Source organism: Pholcus phalangioides, unplaced genomic scaffold (assembly GCF_987345545.1).
Source record: "Pholcus phalangioides strain wild (caught in Gottingen) unplaced genomic scaffold, Ppha-v1.0 ptg000008l_1, whole genome shotgun sequence".
In the NCBI taxonomy this organism is placed as follows: domain Eukaryota; kingdom Metazoa; phylum Arthropoda; class Arachnida; order Araneae; family Pholcidae; genus Pholcus; species Pholcus phalangioides.
The window spans coordinates 27,112,180-27,136,405 of NW_028301601.1; the positions used below are offsets into that span (position 1 = coordinate 27,112,180).

At 36.5% G+C, this 24,226-nt stretch overlaps 1 protein-coding gene across 1 annotated transcript in view; it reads left to right on the forward strand.

Moving 5' to 3' along the window:
• Positions 1–24,226, forward strand: part of LOC149084130 (very long chain fatty acid elongase AAEL008004-like) — a 54,333-nt gene that overhangs the window by 21,467 nt on the left and 8,640 nt on the right. Inside the window, exons 2-5 of the mRNA XM_089234472.1 lie at positions 1,596–1,771; positions 14,299–14,489; positions 15,669–15,749; positions 21,687–21,743. Of these exons, the coding sequence (XP_089090598.1) occupies positions 1,690–1,771; positions 14,299–14,489; positions 15,669–15,749; positions 21,687–21,743 (411 nt within the window). The 5' untranslated portion in view covers positions 1,596–1,689. The remainder of the gene's footprint in view (positions 1–1,595; positions 1,772–14,298; positions 14,490–15,668; positions 15,750–21,686; positions 21,744–24,226) is intronic.

The window sequence follows — 24,226 nt, forward strand, 5'->3', positions numbered from 1 at the left end:
AGACCGTGTTTAGAGTATGTCTAGAAAGATCATCAAAACAGCTTTCAGTGGTGCAGTTTATCACATACCCGTGTCTTATGGAGCTTGCTAAAAGTCATATTAGTTAATACATATTAGGTATAACATTTTTTTTTGGTGATAACCCTTAAACCCATGATAACCGAGCTATTAATTATTTTTTACTACAGTGGAACTCCCCGTAACGGACACTATTCTGATATGCGGTCCCATGGAATAGGGCTTAAACGCATTTCACTTCCCGTTAGAGGACAGTAAAATCGCGCAAACTCTATTTTTTTTCCCAAACTCTAATTTGTTAATTTCTGGTCATAAAGCGAGAATTTACGATATTCAACTAAGATTATGTTTAATCCCAAGCTCGTGTTGGTAAATATGATAAATAACCAATTAATTACTTATTAACTGCATATAACTATGGACCAGGATGGTGAATTCGAACGGTAATGTGTTGGCTTCGTTCGTTGATCAAATTGTGAAGAAAGCCAACATTACAAGACTGATAATGTTGTTATGAGAATGTTATACCTCCTTCACACTTATTTTGATTTAATTTATTTCAATTTTTATTGCAAAATTTGTGTAGTGCACGTATCATGTACAGGTAAAAAAAAAATAATTGGTTTGATGAAGAGAAGGTTATTAAGTTTTCCATATTTATCAAACTTTCCATTTTTATTTGGGAATTATGCGTAATTGCCAGTAAAAGTGATAAATGCAGTGAAATTTAATAAAACTTTCTTTATCGAGTGATTGGTGATTATGCGTAACCACCGGTGTTATTATGTTATTACACACAGTAGCATATACATTTCAACATTAAGATGTATAGGAACCGATTGCGACTGAACCCTAACATCGCATGAATGTGTACTTCCTCCATAAGCGGATACTACCTGTTAGTGGATGAAATTTTTCTTCCTATGGGTGTATTGTTATCGAGAGGTTCTACTGTATTTAGAATAGGCCTCTTTTTGTGTGAACATGACATTAAGGATGTATGCGTGGTTATTGACTTTCTTGGGATGTATAAATAGATGTATACGAAAAATTATAATCGTTTTGTTGTTCTCAGAATGTTGCAAGACCCCCATCAATCGTTTATAATTGCATCACACCCCCTTTGTTCCGTGTTATTCGTATCAGTTCATCCAGAAAATTATTATTATTCCCCCCCAGCCAGAAAACCACTATAAATTCCACACTTATTCCAATCCTTCCAGAACCCCTCAGAGGGTTTTTCCCCCTCAAAACCACAGAAGCCAATTATTACGATTCACTTCAAGGACAACACATTAATGATAACATGATCCTCCGCAAAAAAGATCAGTGACGTAAAGATGATTATTATGAATGTTGCTAAGACATATTATTTGGGTGTATTCATGATTGGTGTTTTTATTTTTATTTTATTTTTTGTCCGAAACATGGCGATTTCGTTCAGAGGGGAAAGACTCCGTGAAGATTTTCTAAAACCCGAATTCTCTCTTCTTGCTAATGATTGTCAGTATGATGTCTAGACGCCGCTGTTTTTCTGATTTCCTTACCTGATACATAATTATGTTTTTATATTGCAGGAATATAGAAGTTTCTGTGCCCAGTGTGTAATTTATACATCGATCTCAGAAGTGTTATTAACCTGAAGAGAAATTCTGAACAATATATTCCACGATGAATAAAGTCGAAAACGCCACGAATTTCGGTATCTTGCACAATGTTTTTGACCAGTTGGACGAAGCTCTCAATTCTGGAGGTAATTATTATGAAAAATAACCGTTTTTTTGTCGATCAGTGTTTTTTTACTGTTGAATTCTATTTAAATGTACGCTTTGTATATTTTCCCTTTATTTTCCTGACGGTACTTCAAAGTACCAGGTTAGGTGGTTTGTTTTGAACTAAATAATTGTTTTGAAAGCATTGGTTTTTTTTCTGTAATTAGAACTAAAATGACCAAATAATTTGCATGATAACTATTTATTATCATTACATCTATAATTTATTTTAATTTTCTCCTTATTCTACTTTTCACAATGTCAGATATAAAGATTTTAATATACAGGGTGATTATAAAAAAACTATCCCGACATATGGGCCCCTAACTATCATACCATTCACAGAAACTGAATGAAATTTTGGCATAAGGTATTTTGATGTATGCGCTCAAGAATGATATGGAAAACAACAGTGTCACTCTAACAATTACGGTTAGAGTGAGAAAATTTCAAAAATATCTAATGGCAACACCAAGTTTTTTGTATTGGAATGTGATCTCCATTGTGAAAACCCCTAAATAGCGTTCGAACGGCAACTGTAGCATGAAAATCACCGGCGGTAGATAGGCTAAAAGTGAGGACAACCAATAAGGACAGAGAAGCAGCATAAAATAAAGCATTTTATTGTGTTTCACAAATTTTCCACATGATCTTGTGGAGGACTAATCAGGCTGGGATCTCAGCTGAAGAAACGGTGTGACGAATGAAACGAACATTAATGCTCTGGTGCACGGCAAAGTCCTTTTTACTTGCCTAGCTCCGGGGATTTTCGTGCTACAGGTGCCATTCCAACGCTATGTAGTGCTTTTCAGTATGGAGATCGCATTCCAATACAAAAAACTTGGTGTTGTCATTTGATATTTTCGAAATTTTCTCACTGTAACCGTAACTGTTAGAGTGACACTGTTGTTTTCCATATCATTCTTGAGCGCATACCTCAAAATACCTTATGCCAAAATTTCATTCAGTTTCTATGAATGGTATGATAGTTAGGGGCCCATATGTCGGGATAGTTTTTTTATAATCACCCCGTATTTTAAAATTTTTTGGATCAGTATATATTGATTATCGATAGTGTTTCGTTGCTATTGATAGCTAGAGAAAAATTAAAAATATATATTTTCTTCTAGTATGCAATTATGTGAGATTATTCATTCGTGAATATTGTGAAATTTATATTACCTGCAATATCAGTTTGTCGATGTATGAGACACCTTCGTGGGTAATCTCCGAAAGTTCCTATAGGAGTTGCAAAAAACTTTTGTTTCCCCCCAAGCTTTTTTAAAAGCACTACTTTGATTAGGGTCATAGAAAGGGTCTCCTGCTGATTTTGGAAGCTTGGGAAAAATGTTTTTAGATTTTGGAAGCTCTGGAAAACCGCAACAGCAAAGATATTTCAAAATCCTCCAAAACTGTACAGTTTTTGAAGGATTTTTGGAGGTATCCGATCCATAATGTCCCGTTTTACATATAGCCGCTCCACTGGCTTTCTAAAGTATCGAAATGCACGATTCGAGAAAACTGTGCTGGTTGGTTTCCGACCCATGTTTCTAGGTTAATAAATATATACAGGGATTAATAAATTCCATATAATTGAGAGCATAAAGAAGTGGAGGAAAACACCATAAATCGCGTCAGAACACGTTTTTACGCGCAAGTTTCAGACAATTCAATTGATAATGCTACATTAACTATATTTACTCGCTATCGCTATAAGAGAAGTCTTATTGGAGACTCACCGAAATTTTCCGAGTGATTCATATCCGAATTTCCAAAACTACTCAGTAATATGCATCATTTCAACCACTGCTTTGAAAAGAATAGAGTATCGAACTGTGCTTGCAGTTTTAGGAAAGTTGCTACCGTATAAAAGTTCAGTACGACTAGTCCTGTACACTTTTCCTCCTAACAATCTCTATTGTGCCAAATGATAAATATTTTTAACAGTGCATTTCAGTGACATTGCACCATTTGAGGATTACTGTGCCAGATAGAAACTGACGCTCATGTGACTTATGAACAATTGTGTATAACCGACCGGTGTTCGAGATGTAACCTGTTTAAAAGAAGGGAACTGCGTCAGAATATCATTTGGATTCCCGATTTTCATCATGATTACCGATTGGTATACGGTGTTTGTATCTCATAGACTCGATCGATGAGCCAATAATGATGCTCGTATAAAGCTGGAATTACACTATAAAACTTTGATAAAAATTCTTTTATAAAACTTGAAAAATGCAACCAATAAACACATCTGTTACATTCGAGCGAACTTAACTGATCCGTCTATTGGTTGCATTTTTCAGGTTTTATAAACGAACTTTTATAAAACTTATAGTGTAATCCCGGCCTAAGACGTTACAACGGGTTCTTGTTACTATCTATGCAATGGTGATTTTTTCAATTCCCATGGCTTTAATGCGAAACTGCGTTTAATCGGCAGAGCGATCATAGAGAGAGTATTAGCTATTGCAGACTCATCTGCGGTATCCTGATATACGAGATCAAGGTCCAAGGATTTCACAATTCTTGATAAGATAAGCAATACCAGAAAATTATCAAGATCGAAAGCTCTTGATCAATTCTTGATAGAACGATATTCTCTCACAGATGCTTAAGGAGATTCCACTATACAAATTTCCCACCACAAAATTAGTTAGAGCCAAACGCTGTCTACCGTGAAAACAAATGTCAAAAGGACATCTGGAAACTTCAAAAAAGCTGTAAAGGACATAGATCAAAATAAGCACATTCACGGAATCAAATCACAGAAAAAATCATTAATGATTATGCAATGATGATTTCAATTCTTGATCGGATAGGCAATCAGGCAATGATGACCAAGGATCAGGACCGCAAGACCTCCATCAATTCTCGATAGAACGATATATTCTTACGCACGCTTATAATGATTTCCACCATGCAAGTTCCTCACCACTAAATTAGTTACAGCAGTCTTCAGTCAAACGCTCTCTACCATGAAATCCAAATGCCAAAAAGACATGAGGTAACTCAAAAAATTTCGAATGGGCATCAATCAAAATCACATTCATGGAATTAAACCGCAAACAAAAAAAATCCAAAATGATTGTATGCGGTTTGATTTGGGAAAAACATATTTCATAAGAAAATTCTGAAGTCTATGTTGAAGTAAATTGTGATGGATGCCAAATTACGTCCTTCAAAAATATAATCAGATGAAATAGACCTTGAATAAAATCTCACTGAAATGAGTATTAGTAATCATTTTTTTTCTCAGAAGTTGTAAAAACACCTCCTTTACATTACATTTTGTATGCAACAATGTACGTTGCGCATAGAAGCTTCAGATGGTACATGCAAAAGCAATAAACACATTTCATCAAAGAGAACCTTGAAAATACTGTTGGTTTTTTTTGTAAGGCGGTAGGTATACCACCCGAGTGACAGCGAAATATTTTTAGATAGTTGGAACACCTATTAAGGTGCTCCGTAAGGTGACAAGCATTTTTCTAAGATGCAATGCACTATCCTGGAAAATAAGAGGGAATAGAAAAGGAGCGTGCAAATTAGTAGAAAGTTGCTAATACAAAAAGTTTCAAAATTCTTCTTCCTTTCATAGTTTTAATTCCAAAATACGTCGTGTGGCATCAGACCAATCTCATGGCACCCTGAAGTGCCACTGGACACCATTTAAGGATTACTTAGTTTACGTTAGATTGAAACCGACGAATATCTGACTTATGAACTATTTAATACATATATAGAGCAGTGCGTTCAGGATAGAATCTGTTTGTAAGTAGAGAGTTTACTAAATTAAGATTCACGATTTTCATCATGATTACGGTTGGCAGGCTGTGTTTGTATTTCGTAACGGCGATTGATCAACAATGATATGCCTATAAAGGCGGCTACACGCGTAATTCCAAGCTTAGGAAGCATGCATGATCAATGTTTTGTATAAGCATACACACCTGTTTCGATACTACACGGTACAAGTATGTTTGCACAAGAACCAGTTTGTAATGTACTTGGAATACGTCGAGCTCTGGCGATGATGCGCTTTCTTTGGCCGCCCTTTTCCTCGTGTACGGAAGAAAAACGCCAACATAAAATACCAACGCCAGTCAGCACTCGCTGAAGCGTGAAGACTGGTACAAACTTGTACAAGCTACCTGCATGGTACCACCGGAGGTGTGTATTTTCAGCTTCACTTTTGCAAGCGCAGCTTGTAAAAACATGCGTAATTAAAATCCGTTCAATCTTCAAGTCGCTTCTACAATTAAAACATCAGCGAAAAATTCTCTAACAGTCGCTCAAGGATGCTCGTATAAAAAGATCGAACACGCATGCTTGTTAAGCGTGTCGCTATCTAAAGACGCTGGAATCGGGTTGCTATTACTATTTATGCAACGATGGACGAACAATTTTCGATAGGATAGACAGTTAGGCAACGTCGGCCAAGGATTAGGATCAGAATTTTTGATGGAACGATATACTCTTTCGTTTACACATGGAGATTTCACCATACAAATTTCCAGAAACTAAATACGTTGTAGAGACAAACGCTCTCTACCGTGAAAAAAAAATTCCGGAAGGACAATGAAGTAACTCCAGAAACTTTTAATGGCCATCTATCAAAACAAAAATCACATTCATGGAATAAAACCACGAAAAAATCGATGACAATCATATGCGGTTAGATTTGAAAACAACAGATTTCACAACAAATTTTGCAAAGACATAACGTATTTATGTTATCAGAATTGTTTTTGTTTCGTGTTGTTGCTGGAGTTGCCCTGTATGTCTTCCATATTTTAAAGAAGGTAAATGCTTGAATATTCATGTTCTGTAAATATCGTGTTGTAGGTCTTAGTCTCTTTTGCAGCATCCTGATATACGAGCTCAAGGTTAAAGAATTTCAATTCTTGATAAGATAGACAATACCGACCAATTATCAAGAACACAATCTCTTGATAAGATCTTGATGTATAGATTGATTCACTTATGCCGATTTCACCATACAAATTTCCCACCACTAAGTTGGTTATAGAGCCAAAACGCTCTTTACGAAGGTTTTAACAACTGGCTGTTACGGAGATATATTTTGGAAAGAGAGAAAATTCAACGGTACGGTCCCATTCAATGTACACGAGCTCCGAGGAAAGATTGAGAGATTCGGTGCCTCTGTAGTCTAGTGGTCTAAAGCGTTCACCCGGAAAGTGAAAGGACGTAGGTTCGAATCCTCTCTGGGGCAGTTGAATTTTCTCTCTTTCCAAAATATATCTCCGCAACAGCCAGATGTTAACACCTTCGTATTATAGCGGAGAGTGACGTCATCCTTGCATAAAACGCTCTTTACCTTGAAAATAAAATGTCAAAAGGACATGAGGTAACTCCAGAAACCGCTAATGGACATTAAACACAAAATTACATTCGTGAAATCAAACCCCAATAATTGATCGATTCTGATTCAGTGCGGTTTGATTTGGAAGCATCAGATTTCACATGAAAATTTGAAACCCTGCGGTTAAAATAAATTTCCGTGGATGTAAATTATGTGTCCTTCCAGAAATAACCAGATGATTATACGCATGGAATTCCTACTGCCATATAATCACCTCCAAAGTTGTAACAACACCCTCTTTATATGACATTTTGTATTCATCTTCACTCGAGGATTGTATGCAACTGTGTCCGTTGCATACAAGCATCATCAGCTGTTATATACAAAAGAAATAATAGATCCGTTTCAGCAGGAAAAAAACCTTGAAAATGTTGTTGGTTTCTCTGTAAGACGGTATACCACCCGTTTGATAGCGAGAAATATTTGGATGTAGCCGGAACACCTTGAGACCTTGATACGTGTAAAAAAGACATATTGTCGTATCATAAGCGTATGGATTTCAATTTTGTACGTCCGCGAACAACAAAGTGCTTTATTCATCGGAAGGTCGCGCCCATACCTGGATACGTTTTTGCGGTTTATCTGCAGAAAATTGCGCATCACACACACACACACATCGTTGGGAAATAGTTCTTTGTGTTGACGTCGACTTACTTTCTGTAGTATAATGTTATGTTTTCTTAATTTCTTCACACTCCCTCTCAAGGATGGGTGAATTATTTTCTTTTCATTGATGAATGCTGGGTGTTGTGCTCGGAGAAAGTGTGATGTACGAATGAAACCCATCCCCCACCAAGGCTACACGTATTGAGATGAATTGGGCATTATGGATTTTTTGTTTTTGGACAGTAATTATCAAATCATCTGTGGCCTTCATCTTTATCATGGGTGCGTATAGACCCGGATTCCTGGGATCATCATCAGTAGAGTTCGTTTCTGTTTGCGACGCCCTGTAAGGGTGTAGGGAAGGTCATGTAAATGTCAAACCACGAATATTACTGTCCAGTAAATATCGTAAGTTTTACAGTTCAATATCATAGAAATTTTCAGTTGATCACCAATTTCCAACTAATGGACAGCAGGGTTCGCAAAAAAATCTGATTGACACAATTTCCCAGATTTTTCTTGACCGTAATTCAAAATGTCCTTGTCCTTCCCTGACCAGGACTCAAAAATTTTCCTGACCTTCCCTGACCAGCCTGAAACGCCTGCGATTCTGGGCCTTCCCAAAATAACGTCTGACATTATGCAGCATACCAAAGATAACTTTCCGGACGCAGAAGCGCAACAGAGATAGTGTCAACATACAACATGGCCATGGGGAAAATCGATTTTTTAGTGCTTACATGTGGCAAGTGATATTTTCAGGAGAGCGTTTTCAAAAAGTTTAGTGTTGCATACAAATATATTCATAAAGCACATCAGTAGATGCTGAAACTCGGCTTTCCTGTTTACTTATCACTTACAACACTTGTGCATTACTCTACTGGAACAATAATTACTATACTCTACCCAACTCCAGTCATATACCGCCGTATGGCAGTTTGCAATCAGTGGAGCTGGAAATGAACTCGCCATCTATCGGTGGTGGTCCCAGGGTCGGTAGGTAAAGAGCTTGTTTCTAATGTTCCTTTGCCCGGATTCGAACCCACAGAACTTGATGGCAACCTTCAGAGCGGAAGATGAGCATCTTACCACTACGCCAATTACTATATCTGGAACTATGACTTACTCCATTTTCACACAAAATATCACCAATTTGCATTCTAAAATATCGACATGCTATGCAGTCACGGGTGGTCGGCTGGAGTTGGTTTTCTATGGTTTCCAACTTCAAGGCGCGAATGCGAGCCGATCTCCCCGTTAAAAGTCTCGTCACAGAGAGCAACAGACCTACAAACAGCACAAAATTCAATCATAAAACATCACTCACTTCACTTCTGAAATATAGATGGCAGCACTGAGAAATCAAACACAACATTACATATGCACTCAGACTGTTAGGTACACACACAGTTACACCTCCGGTACAACTCACTAGGTAGTAAATCGCCGATAAGTGGTGATAGACCTGAGTTGTGCTCGGTTTGAAAGAAAGAAAGTCACTCCCCCCCTCCCAGAGGAGGGAGCACAATCCTGTCGGCAAGTTAAAATAAGGCAAAATGCCGAACGCTCTTGTACGGTATCGTCAATAAATTGTAGTTCCCTCGTGTGCAGAAAATAAACTAATGATGCGATAAAAAATGATCAGGTTATCAAACATCTGAAATTCGGCGGCATACCAAAAACAGTATTCTCGTTGAATTGACATTTATGACTGTCGCATTGCAATTTTGAATGGCAAACTTTTACACTTTTTTTTACACCATTTGTAAATTACTGAGTATCAAATGCACACATAATTATATAGTTTATATAGATTAGTGATTTATTATAATGGAGTGCTAATAGTTTATATACAAATACAACACCACAACAGGCAAAATCCCCCAACGAGGTGGCTGAGAAAAAGATGCCCATAACAAATATGGATGTCATATATTTCAAAAACAAAGCAACTCAATTAAAAATGCAATTACCAGAATTGTAAACAATATATACACATGATAAAATATTATGGTTGTCTAAAGAATATTATGGTTTCTTGTTTGTTAACGCAAATCTCAAATATATATATATATATATATCTATATATATAAAATTGATTTTCTGTGTGTGTGTCTGTGTGTGTGTATGTTCTCTATACAAATCTACAATTTTAGATCGATCGTCGCCAAATTTTGCATATATACCAAATGGGACCCGACTTGAACGATAGGCTACTTTAAAATTTCGTCAGAGCAGGGCAAGTGCCCCAAATGGGCGAAAAACTGTCCGGCAACAATGGTTTTTGGGCCTCAGCAATCACTTTCCGAACGTTTACTTTGGTTACCGTGATTCTCTAGCAATGCGTTTCAGACGTGTATATGCCTTTACAACGGTTTGTCACTTCTTTAATCCTGTTAGTATATGTATAATAGTTTATGCCTTTATAATGGTTTGCCACATTTTCAATATACTCTCAGTAATGAGGCTTTTTGAATAGACGTCATAATCATTATCAGCATCGCTTTGAGAGTCAGGAAAAGGGTGATCCTCATAGAAATCAGTGCTAAAATTGTCGATTTTACTGTAGAAATGCGGAAATTAGTGGGATTTTCCGCCCCATCAATAATTTTAAAAATTGTATTGAATTCTCGATTTTTGAAATATTCAGTTCGCTTAGAGATATACGAAGCCCAGGAGATTAAATACGAAGTAATTAGCCAAACCTATACTTTTGAGTTGGATATTCGAGCAATATCATTGATTTCATTTATATCTTCTCAAGTATGAAAATTAATGTCTCCATATTATCTCTTTTGATATTTATTTGCATAAATTCATGTGGGTTAGGATATTTTAAAATTAGTTATGAGCCCGTGAAAAGTGCATCGAAAAATTTCCACAGCTTTAACTAAGGATTTTTGGAAGCTGGAACAGACACATGGATAACTTGAAGTTCAGGGGGGGGGGGAATCGAAATACCTAGCGCCCCTTAAAAAAAGAAAAATATATATTCATTTCTACGTTTCTGTGTAAATCTATATTTGTTTATTTCGCGCAGGTCGCCATATTGGTTAACTTGGACACGGTTTGTATGTCCCTCAAGAAAAAGAGAGGGAGATATCACGTGATCCAAAAAAGCCTCATTGAAGAAAACCCGGGCAGCGCCGGGTATTATAGCTAGTATATATATATAATTGATTTTCTGTCTGTCTGTGTTCTCTATACAAATTTACAATTTTAGATCTATCGTCGTCAATTTTGCATATATACCGAATGAGACCCGACTTAAACGATAGGCTATATTAAAAGTTCGTCAGAGCTGGGCAAATGCCCGATATGGGCGGAAAACTGTCGGACAACAGTGGTTTTGGGGCCATATTTTAAATGCTCCCAGTAATGAGGCTTTTTGAATAGGCGTCATAATCATCATCAGCATCGCTTTCAGGGTCAGGCAGAGGATGATCCCCATAGAAATCAGTGTTAAAATTGCCGATTTTACTGTAGAAATGCGGAAATTTTTGGTGGGGTTTTCGCCACATCAATAATTTTAAAAATTTTATTGAATTATAGATTTTTAAAATATATATTGAGTTCGCTTAGAGATATACGAATCCCAGGAGATTAAATATGAAGTAATTATATCCGGACCTACTTTTGAGTTGGATATCCATGCAATAACATTGATTTCAATTTTTTATATTTATATCTTCTCAAGAATGAAAAGTAATGCCTCCGTATTGTCTTTTGATATTCAACTGCATAAATTCATAGTTTAGGATGTTTTAAAATTAATTATGGGCCCGTAAAGTACATCGAAGAAATTCCACAGCTTTAACTAAGCATTTTTAGAAGCAGGAACAAGCAAATGGATAACTTGAGGTTCATGGAGGGAGGGAATCGAAGTACGTAGCGCCCCTTAAAGAAGGGGGAAAAATTCATTTCTATGTTTCTTTAAATCTAGATTTGTTTATTTCATGAGTCGCGCAGGAAGTCGCCATATTGGTTAACTTAGACAAGGTTTGCATGTCCCTCAAAGAAAGTGGGATCCAGCCTCTGGATGATAAATATGTGTTTTTTTTTTTTTTTTTAAACTAGTCTAAATCTCTGTATGTTGTAAATGAATAGATTGATTTGATATCACGTTATACAAAAAGCCTCAATGAAGAAAAACCGAGCAGCGCCGGGTGTTATCGCTAGTAAACAAAATGCGAACAGGCATGAATTTTACTGTTTTTATGAATTTATAACAATTTCGAAATTTCATATAATGCGGAAACTGTGTTAATATGGAAAATATACTCGCTCCTTGGCTTTTCCTCTCGGAGAAAATCTTACCGCACAAGTATCTCTTGGTCATGAACGAGTGACAATGCACGAATTGGTCAAAAACAGCATAAATAAACTGTTTTAATGCTAGAAAAGGTCATATCCACGTAGAATATCTGAGTAATTACAATGGTTTTAATTCATATATAGTCACACAAGTTTCAGTAAGAGTAAACTCCTAAATCGTGGTGAGATACGGGGGTTGGGACATTGCCTCCTCAAAGTCAAAGCTGGTGGCGACTGATCAAAAGTATATGCGTATATATGAATTGACATCATCATGCCCACTCTCCCCCACAATCATCATCGTGCCTTCCCCAGACTTTTTCATGGCTATCTCTCCGCCTATGCCCTAAATATTATCCACAGCGAATTTTAAAACAACATCTCCATATTAAAGTCAGATGGATGATTAACATTTTGTCATCCCCTTGGACAAAAGAAGGCCGCGAACTGAATTTCACATTTCACTTCAACAAATCCCAAGGCTTAATGAATTCTTTGTTTTAATAAATGAGGTACATATTCCTCTTGAATATTAATCTAAAAAAAATCAAGAAGGTTATCGTTTCCTGTATCTATCACATTGACGCAAAACATAACATCGTATAAACGTATTTATACGTCCATAAACGAGGCTATTTATTTTGATTTAAATCCTGAACGATACCGACCACCCTATAGAGGAGAGAAGAATTAGTATTGGATGAAGGTCACATTTAACGCGAGAATAAAGTATCCTGTACGAAATATATGTTACTTCTTGAAGAAAAAAAAAATCCTTGGTTTTCCACAACTTGGCTCTCGATCAGAATTGCCTGGAGGCTTTACCGAAGACATCGTAATGTAACAACGCAGAGCGAAGGCCGAAATTTTCCAACTTGAGGTCAGCAACACGAAGATGTCGGTGGATATCACATCTATGAAGTGTTTTGTTTCCCAGTCAAGGCAAAGTCATGGCCACCTTAAAACAATTTTGCACTAAATCTTTCTTTTTTTTTCCCTTCGTTAGTGGTTTAAATAGACTTCTTTTAAGATTGATAGCATACAGCCGCGAGGTGTCGCATTCGACATGCTGGTCACGTAAAAGTATCGTGCGCATTAAAAGTGTCGCTGCACATACTTTTTCTCGCTCTATCTAATGGTTTCCTTCAGATTAACTGTAATTTTGCTATTGTTGTGGATGGAAACCTTTTTACTGTCTTTCTGCCAAGGGGGGTCATTCAAGTATTACGCCAGCATCGATGGTGGGGGGGGGGGGGGTTCAGGTTTTCTGACTTTTGATGCCGGGGGAGGGGTTGAATGATGCTTAGCCATCAACCACGTTTTATGAAAATATTGAATATCCTTATTGGGATTTTACTGGGCGTGTCAAAAATGAGATAAACCTTTCCCTTGTTTGCGAGAACCTGAATAAGCATTCCCCCTGTATTGATAAATCCTCTACAGAACCTCTTTAGACATCTCCTTTAAATGTTCCGCGAGTCACTCAAGTGATCTTCAAATGTAACGCGGGTCACTTGAAAAATCTGCGAATGTGTCACGGGCCTACTTGAGTTATCTGAAAATGTGCCACGGGCAGCTTAATTTGAGTTCTTCACGTTCGAGGAATTTTGAGTTCTTAACGTTCAAATAACATTGAAATGAAAAGAAATCGATTATAATAACATAATTATAAAGGTATCTTCTTCGGATATTTCAACTTTCTTTAAATATTTTCCACATCAAAAAATGATCGTCTCTGGAGAGGCGGAGCCCCCCCCCCCCCGCATGCGACTCTGATCCGATATGAGTTAGGAGGTGGGAGGGTGAAGCTGACGAAATGTTCCTGACAAGGGGGGAAGGGTCAGAGGTTTGCTGACGGGAGGGGGTCAAAAATGGCTAAAACTCTGCTGACGTATTTGTTCCTAACGGCGCCGAATCAGTACCAGGGTATTAATTCAAATACAAATGCAATAGACATAATAAACCCACATCGTGCTAGTCTAGCCAGTTCGGGAGTCTGACGCTTTTAGGTGGGCTTTCTTCGAGAATAGAAGAGTAAACAGGCTGTTGTATGTGTATGCGCAGACATTTGCATTATTTAAATGGGCTATTTCAATTAACTTCCAGTAATCTGATGATTTCGGTAATCAGGCCCACACCCGGGTCTGTGCTGAAGTCATTTAACACCAAACAAACTCACACTCTATCATCTCTCCACAGATCCACAAGTCAGGGATTGGTTTCTGGTGAAGAGCAACTTCTGGCCTCTCTTTTTAAGTGCCATGTACGTCGTTGCCATCAGGAAAGTTGGTCCAGCTTACATGAGGGACAGGAAACCATTCGATCTCAGGAATCTCATGATCGTCTATAACATGACGCTCGTTGTAACGTACACCATTTGCGTCTCAACGGTAAGTACGAATTCATACGTCATGTTGTATATCAACGGCGTTGTGATCCAGCCTATGAAGGAGATTTTTGTTGCATCCTAATGATGATTCCTAGGGCCCCACCAACTCCCACCGTTCTTATAAAGAATAATTCGGGAGAAACTGATGTCTAGCGCTCGTGATTAGTATAGGTGTCCATTTTGAGAGCGCATGCGCTTTTTAGAGACAGTAGATATAGACAAATAGATGACAATTGATATAAAGACAGCGTTACGGTGCGGGTTTCAAACCATGAACCTTTCAGTTGCCTTCGATCAACACCACCTACACAGAACAAGGCCCCCCGCACGAAGCTTGTGACGTCACTTAAGAAGGCCATTTTACCTATTGCCATTGGATATAGCAGGCCGATGCATGCGATATCTTTACCTTTTTTTTTGCCGTATATCCAATGGCAATAGGAGAAATTACCTTCTTCAGTGACGTCACAAGCTTCGTGCGGAGGCCTTGTTCTGTAGGTGGTGTTGCTTCAATTCGGCGTCTGACCAACTGCTCAAATAGTTGCTGCTAGCCGGTTCTAATTAAATGTATAAATTCTCTAACATCAATTTTTTTGTCTCTAATGCGGATGCGCTCTCAGAATGGACACCTATAGTAATCGAAAAGTGCTAGACATCAGTTTCTTTCGTATTATCCTTTATAAGCATGGGGGGATGGTAGGGCCCCTGATAGATTTTGACTATCGCGAATAATCACTGGCAATTCAAGTAGGTGATTTCAAATTAGATTTATGAAACTAGCAATTATAACATTCATTAACATCGCTCTGAAAACCGAAACCGTTAAGTGAGCCAATCGACGTGATTTTAATGAATCGTTGTATACAAGTATTAACATTTGATCGATCGTCATGTTATACGAAATTTTGATGATTTATTTTTTATACATATTTGAATATTTCTTGATTAAAAGATGTTCCGGGAGTACCCTTGTCCTTAATGTGCAATGACTATGATATCGCCATAGGGGGATGTGGTCTGGGTGTTTCCTGGCTCTAAGGTTATGTTGTGCTCATATTTCCAATAGTAGTACCTTTTCACAAAATTATACAAATCCCAGAACATATCTCCATCCCGCACACATAGGTTCTTAAACGATTTGAAAATTATTAATCGAAATTTTTTTCTCGTATTTTTTCAGGCACTTTACTTAATCAGCAAGACGCCGCCGAATTTGTTGTGCAAAAATACTGTAATTACAAAGAAAAACACTACCTACTCGGTAAGCATCTTTCTGACATTTTGAAAGAAGTTTTCCGTATAGAAATATATATATTTGTTTATCATTATCATTCATATATATCATGTAAATTTCAGAGAATAAATAAAATCACCTAGGAATCATACCGTTACGGTAAATGTGATAAATGCAGTTTATCACATAATAAGTGGTTATTATGTATAACAATAAGTGGTTATTATGTATAACAATAAGTGGTTATTATGTATAACAATAAGTGGTTATTATGTATAACAATAAGTGGTTATTATGTATAACAATAAGTGGTTATTATGTATAACAATAAGTGGTTATTATGTATAACAATAAGTGGTTATTATGTATACTTATCAAGTATTTTGGTAAGTTTGATACATTTTCGTAAAGTCACTTTTACCGGCGATTATGCATAGTACCCAAGCGTCGTTAGTGAACTTAATTGGTATTAAAAAATTATCACTTTTACTGGTGATTATGCATAGTACCCAAGTGTCGCGTTGTTGGTAAATATGATTAATCATACTATACTATATGATGATTTCTACACGTATTCTATGATTATATCGGGGTAGGTCGCAAAATTTGTTATCATTATATCCGGATCCGATTACATTCATCACATATGCTAGACTCGCATTTGGAATTTTTTCATATTTATCGAATTCTTCAACTAAACTAGGGTATTGTGCGTAGTAAGAGATAAAGACGATACATTTTTCAAGTGTATTCATCAAATTTACCATTTTGGGTACTATGTTTATTCACCAGTAAAAGTGATAAATTTATCAAACTAATATGATCAAACTAATCAAACTGATCGGTATGCGTAATAACGGGTTATTATGTATTATAACCGATTTTTCACATTTACCGTAACAATATACTCCATACTGGTGATCATAGATGCTAAAGATAGCATTAATTTTTTAATGCATTATATACAGTATATATAATTCCATAATGATCATGCATTAATGTGAAATGGATTTCATTTCATTAATAGTGTTTGGATTTATTATGTATATGAAGATAAGATCACACACACACACACACAATTTTTTTTAAACAAAATTAGCGTCTTTTTCATCAGTTAGTCGGCAAAGCTGCCATATCAACTGCCAGGCAACATGCCTTACAACTCAGTCTCAGTGACAACATGCCAACATATCAACTGGATTGCCCATTAAATAATCAAACATGATTTGTTGTTCCAGTATAATATAGGAATGAAATATTCACAATGATCTGTTCAGAAATTTTTTTTATAAAATATTTTAAGGTTTTTTTTTTCCGCTTGAAAATTGTTCTCGATTGTACACAAATTCGTTATTTGGCTCTAACAGTATGACAATGGTATCGTAGTTCAAATAAGCTATGATAGATCACGCTGCAAATTTGAAACAAACACAAATTTGGATAGCCAATCAACTTGCACGCTTGAGCACTCCACGATCCCTTTATGTATCATCGGTACAACGAACTCCCGACTAGAGCGTTTTAAGAAGACGTGATATTTCAGGATTCTGAAATTAGTGGGTTTCAAAAACGTGATATTTCGGGATTCCCAAAATGAGAGAGGTTTTAAGAAGACGCGATATCTCGGCATTGTCTCTGTAAGGGTTAGGACACTGAATGTCACCCGAAACTTGAGCGCATTGAGCAAGCACTGAGCTCTAAATTTACTGCCATATCAAAAAATGTTATACCTGGCCATTCGCGTATAATTTACCGGACGGTATGGATGACCTGTTCGTAAATCGAGGAATGGCTGTATATCATTAGAGTCGACTCATAGTGCAACAGTGGCCTAAAACTGCTCTCAAGTTTTAAATTCTGAGAAGCTCAACAAGAAAATATCTGATTTTCAAAATACAGCTATAGTTCAGAAAATTAAAGAAGCATAATTCATGATTCGCAAATGCAATATCTATTGATAACAATCAGAAAACAGCATTTATTCCAACATTTACACTTGCCTCATTTCACAGGCGAACCGTTGACCCTAGAAGCATAGTTCCAGTTGGAAAAAGCACCCAAATAACGTGTAGAACTCAGGTACGTCATCCATGTTGCAAGGGGTTGTTTAGTTATTCAACAACATATTAAACTCAATGAGAAAGTTGTCATTAGGGTGTCTCTTCTGAGGTCGAAAAAAAAATCCACTTTTCTAAGAGCAGTATTCGCAGAGACGTTTGAATTTAAAAATCGAAGGGAAGTTGGAAAAGAACAGCATAAATCAGGGAAAGAGGCGTTGTTCCTTATATATTAGTTTCGCTGTTTTTTTTCCCAATATTTCTGGAAATTTTTAATTCAAATATCTCAGTGAATATTAGACTTGGAAACGTCGAATTTTTGTTGTTGATCTTGGAAGCAACAAATTTTTAATTGGCTGTTAAGGACGGTGCCAGTATAAAAAGTTATTTTTTTCATTTTGATAACTATACAACCCCTTGAATTATGAGTGAAGTATCTGAGTTCTGCACGTTATTTGGATAATTTTTCTGATTGTATCCCACTAGGATCAACGGTTGGCTAGTAAAATGAGGCAAGGAGAATTAAGTAATTCTGTGTATTCATATTTATCAGAAAACCCGACCTGTTTTGCTTCCACTCATACAGTAAACGTATCAGTTCATACTAATACAGAACACAACACTAACGAAAAATAAATTAGAAATCGTATTCTCCAAATACTACAATTATTTATGGATTTCTCACAAAAAGGGAAGACCAACCATTAGACCGCGAAACATAAGACACATTATGAATATCAAATATTTAGAATTAATGTTTGATAGAAACCTGACATGGTTCAAACACGTGAATTATCTGATCACGAAATCACAGAAATGTTTACAAAATTTTAAAAGAATGGCTGGTCCTGAATGGGGCATTAATTACATGTATTAGAAATACTCTTTATAAAGTTGTCGTCATCCGCATTATAGCATATGGTGCTATCGCATGGTTCGGTGATCCCAAACAACAACTAAGAACAAAAGTAGACTCTCTTCAAAGAAAACTAATGCTATTCATCACTGTAGCCTATTCCAAACAGTTGCGTTACAGGTATCAACTAACAATCCTCCACTACATATACTTTCGGACAACGAAGTACAGAAAGCAAATTTAAGGCTAAAGCGCAAGATTAAAATAAACAATGTAACATATCTTCATATAGATGTAGAGCATAAACATCCACCATGGACGTATCACCCGGTTTAAGATATTTTGCCAACACAGGTCTTGACCACAGATGTAGAAAAATCAACAAATCTAATTATTTTTTACTGATGGCTCCAAGACCGTGGATGGCGTAGGAGCAGCCTACATCAGTGTTTACTTGGATAAAGTAGCGGCCAAATAGAACTGTCTATTGCTGAGTAACAACACTGTATTCCAAGCAGAGTTATACGCAATCTGGATGGCGGTCCCTTATGCAAAACATTTTGCAGAAAAATCGACTATAAAGACAGACAGCATGTCCTGCATACAGGCAATACGGGACGTGGAATCCTTTCATAGTCTAGTGCATGGCATTAGAAAAATACTAATGGACAACAGAAGATTACAATACGATGAGTGAAAGCTCATGTAGGCATTGAGGGGAATTGAATGGCGGATAAATTCCCAAAAGAGGCTACAAAACATCAACATCAAAACCGCAAATCTTCTCTCGCGAGAAGTGTCACTGTGGACGGAGGCTTTATTCCCCGTCACAGTGGAGGCGCTGTATATATATTTTGTATACACACACACACACACACACATTGTGTATTTAGACCATTCTCAAAATTCTCTCTCACTTCAACATGCTAATTTCTTCTTACTTGCCCCACAAGTCTTTTCCACACTTCTTTTGAAATCCCAGGCTGCGGTCTCCGGCTCTTATGTGCCACTGGACGCACGTGCAATTTTTCTCCCTAATCATTGGGTTCAGCTACACATTTTAGTCAAATGGCTTGTGCATGGAGTTGATGACTGTCTTCATAGGGAGAACGACGAGAGTGATCGGATGCTTCCGAGCACGGAGTAATGGGAGCCACTCCACTATACTCCGGGTTGTGAGCGGTTCTATCTATCTACAGAACACGCAACGCCTAAGTAATTCTGACATGCCGTTCTCCAATGGGGGAATCCGACAAATAGAACTAAATGCTGACAAGCAACTAGATGATTCGAAAATACGTTAAAAGAGAAAAAAAAATTATATGTAAGCTTGTGATTTTTTAAAAAATTTTACTGTGCTTTCTTAATATTTTTATAATTTTTCTAAAATTTATAATAAAAGAAATGGCATGTTTGAATGTTTTTCAAACAAAAGATTGCTTCCACGAGATTTCTTTTTAAAAGAAAATAGTTAACGTAACCGTCATTAGATGGCGAAGTTCCAGTCAAACTGGTTGTAAAATTTCAGCTATAATGTCAATAACAGCGGTCCCGAATAACTACCTTAAATAATAGCACTGATGAATTTTGCTTATATATCAATTAAATTATTTTTAGATTTTACAGCATTTTTAGCAATTTATTTCGTAAAACGCACTTTTCTGTAGGGGTGATTTTCCAGGCCCGCAATCAGATACTCTGTCTGGATGGAAAACATCCCATATGTAGAAAATTCACCATCACGCAAATGTCGCAACAAAGACATTCTACTTAGAAACGTGGAATGTTTTTGTTGGAATCAGGAAAGATAGGGTAACGGCTTTCTAATGGGGCTTTTGAGTACAGGGTGGGTGTCCGTATAGAAAGTTATTTAATTTTTTAAATTTTATAAAAATTGAACGCCTTGCAATATCAATGACATACCCGAGTTTTACAATCACCCATTATTTGGATACTTTTTCTAATTGGAATCATGCCCCTAGGATGAATGGTTGGCCAGCGATATGAGTCATGGGAAATTAAGATGTCACCCTGTATATGTAGGTACCAGAAATAAATCATATCAGGTGCTCAATCAGGTGGCATTATGACACCTGTGAATGTGATAAGTAGGGCTAGGATTTTTATGCTCTAAAAACTTCTAAAAAATGTTTTATAAAATATGCATTTATGCTCTTAATAAACTAAATATGCCCTATGAAACGGAAAATATGTCGTAATTTTTTTTTTCATTCCTATCTCAAAAATATTCCTATCTAACAAAATAATATGATAATGAGAACTGTTGATGCAGTTTAAACTGTTTTTAACCATTACCTTATTTGTATATATAAACAGAAAAATTCTTCGTTACCAACTAATCTCATTGAGCCAAAATTTCCCTTTTGAACGGTTTTCGTTACAAATTCAGAGTTAATGAGCTGCCATCTGTAGGTGGCAGAAAAAATTACAGGAAAGGCTAGTATTTTTATGCAATAACAATTCAATGCCATTGCAGATTGGGTGAAAACCTGAATTTCAGAATTTTTTACCGATCAGCAACATGGCCCCCCACATCCTGTAGCAGGGCCCCTAAGCTGGGATCTTTTGCGGGCCCCTCCGTCATACTTTAAACAAGCCCCTTCTGTAGTTAATTTATAGCGTGAAAAAGCAAGAAATGATGAGAACCGTAGCAGGCCCCACGGCTATAGCCCTGTCAGCCCCTCTCCCATGTGGAGCCCATGATCAGCAACGAAGTTTCATTTTTAGTACATAAAAAATTCTAGCCCTAAGAGCTCTGGTCAGAGGTGAGAACCGCAAAAACCAGTCTGATGCGGGATGGGAATAGCCAGGAAAAAATTTATTTCTTAATCATGAAATACGCAAAATATGCCTCATGATTTTGAAAAAATATGCTCTTTCACGTAAAAATAGCAAAATATGCAAAAAAATATAAATAATAATAATAATTATAATCAAAGATACAGAAATCCGAGCCCTAGCGATAAGTAATCAATGTAATTACGATTCCAGCAAAGTTCCAACTAAAATTATTATTTTTTGATTTTCCAGCTCGTCACAGTCGGATGGATAATTTACCTGCTGAAATACGTTGAATTTTTGGACACTGTAAGTATATCTATTTGTCGTTATTCCACGTTCGTAAATTGTTCATATAATTCTAGATTTGCGATAAATAACACGCCCTTTTTCTTCGACAGACTGATTCTGAGGATGCGCGCGCAACTAACTCATATAGATTTGTTTTGGGAATGTTCTTTCTTTCATACCGAGCATGCATAACTCTTGCAGATACATGGGAAATTTGCTACTGAATGAGCTGTGCCGGAAGTTTGCATATGTATCAGAATTGCGTGTGAATTTATAGTGCTGCCATCTATATTTCAAGAGGGCAACTGAAGTGCAATGATTGAATATTTGTATCTTTGTATGTCTGCCGCTCTCAGGTATATCTCCCCGCATTCGCGCTGCGCAGTCGGGAACCACTGAAATCCTACTTCAGTCGATCACCACCACTGTGCCGCAGAAGAGATACGAACAGGGCTCATACCGATGCGAGTCCGTTACCATGACACACACGACCACACAGTGGATTTTCAATGTTCTGAAATGTTTCACTGTACAGTTAAAACTCCATTCAAGGAACATCCCTATTTAAGGAACAAAACTCTGGTCCCACGGATGTCTTTTACTGAGAGGTTACACTGAATATAAGTTCATCTTTATGAAGGGGCCACCTTTTTTTTAGGAATTTGTAGTGATTCCCTAAGATGAGGATTTAAAGGTTTTACTGTATTTGTGTGTGAGATATGTATTTTGAAAACGGGGGGAGTGGAGCTGAAGTGACGGATAGTTTTTTTGGACATGCATATGATACGACCTAATTATAGAGTATTCATAATTTTTTAAATCAAAATTGTGTGTAATTCTTAACTACGAGGCGTGAATGCGACCCGATCTGCCTGATAAAAAGTCTCCCCGTCGAAGGCAACAGACCTACAACAGTACAAATATTCAATATTTACACTTCACTCACAGTTTGAAAAATAGATGGTGGCACTAAAACCTCACGCAAGAAACTAGATACGTACTCGGTATTGTTAGGTACACTGTAAACATACACATCTCAGGCAAAACTCATTCGGTAGAAACTGCCCATGGGGATATAGACTGGAGTTACGTTCGTTTCCAATGAGAGTAAGAATTCATAACACTGCGTTACAGCCATAAATTCACGGCGAACATCATGAGATCCTGAATTTTATTTAAAAGTTTTAAATATTTTGTGTTCTTGTTTTCACTATCCTTTCTTGAGTGATGGAAAACGAATGTATAATTTTCAAAACACCGTAATTATGAACATAATTCAAAAATATGAGTCAAAACCGTTTGAAAATGATGATTAATTATATTTTACGAATAGTTATTAACATTTTTCTGCAAATAGCTGTTGAAATTTCTTTTGCAAATTGGCATCGGAATTTTTGAAAATAATTGTTGAATTTTTCTGGAAAAATAATTTTTTCTTTTGATAATGATTATTTTCAATATGTTTTCGAAATAATTATTAAATATTTTTTTTTGAAAGTAACTATTAAAATTTATAAATAATTATTTATTAAATAAAATAATTATAATTATGCATTATAATTGCGGTATTTATGAAAAAAAGGTGCAAAATCCTCGTAAATGTATTGTTAGATAAGCAAATTTATATTTATACGCAATCTGTGCTTTAAAACTTCAGACTTACGAACATCTGAACCCATAAAACTAAATATAATTCAAAAAATTAAGCATAGAAATTGGATAGAGAAGCTATTCAGTAAAATTCTGTATTGATTCAAAGTAATATTTTCAAATCGCAACGGTCAAAAACACTAATTAATAACAAAAACAGTGTTCTATTTGTCCTAACTCGTTTCCGTGTTAAGTGCATGCTTCGTTTCAGTAACAATTCCAACATTTTCGGCCTTGGACGGCCAGCTATGGACATAAAACCAACCGCATAACTTAACCACAAGGAAAACAATCAGTTTTCTCAACACGATGAGGTGAATGGATATGAAGGGTTGTGAACAGGACATATTTTATTTTTCTTTAAAAGATTAACATCCATTTTTCATCAGCTTCCTAACTGACACATTGAACGGCCTTGACCGTTTTTTCTTTTCCTTCCATAAAATATTCGTTATCGGTGGGTCTTGTCCACAAGGTAAATCAAACAGAACTGGTGTGTTATTTTGGTTTTTTTACGTTATTTTTACTAGTTCCTTACACCTGAGAGGCATAAGAACATTATCTGGGTAGTTTGATACCATCGTGAGAGAATGCGGAAACCAGTTTCGCTCTTTCTTTTTCACCTCGAGATTCTTTTATTTCTTTCCTCTGCGTCAATGAAAAACTTTTGAACCAGAAACACTAACACAGCAAGATGGAGAGAGAGATCAAACGTTAACTATTACCTACATTCTAACGTCAGTGTACGCGATCACGCGCTTTAAGATTAGAAAAAAGAGAAAACAAAACATTACAAATCTCCCTGAAACCTGCTCAAAATTTGACTTTCCCCTGACTCTTTATTTTGTGAC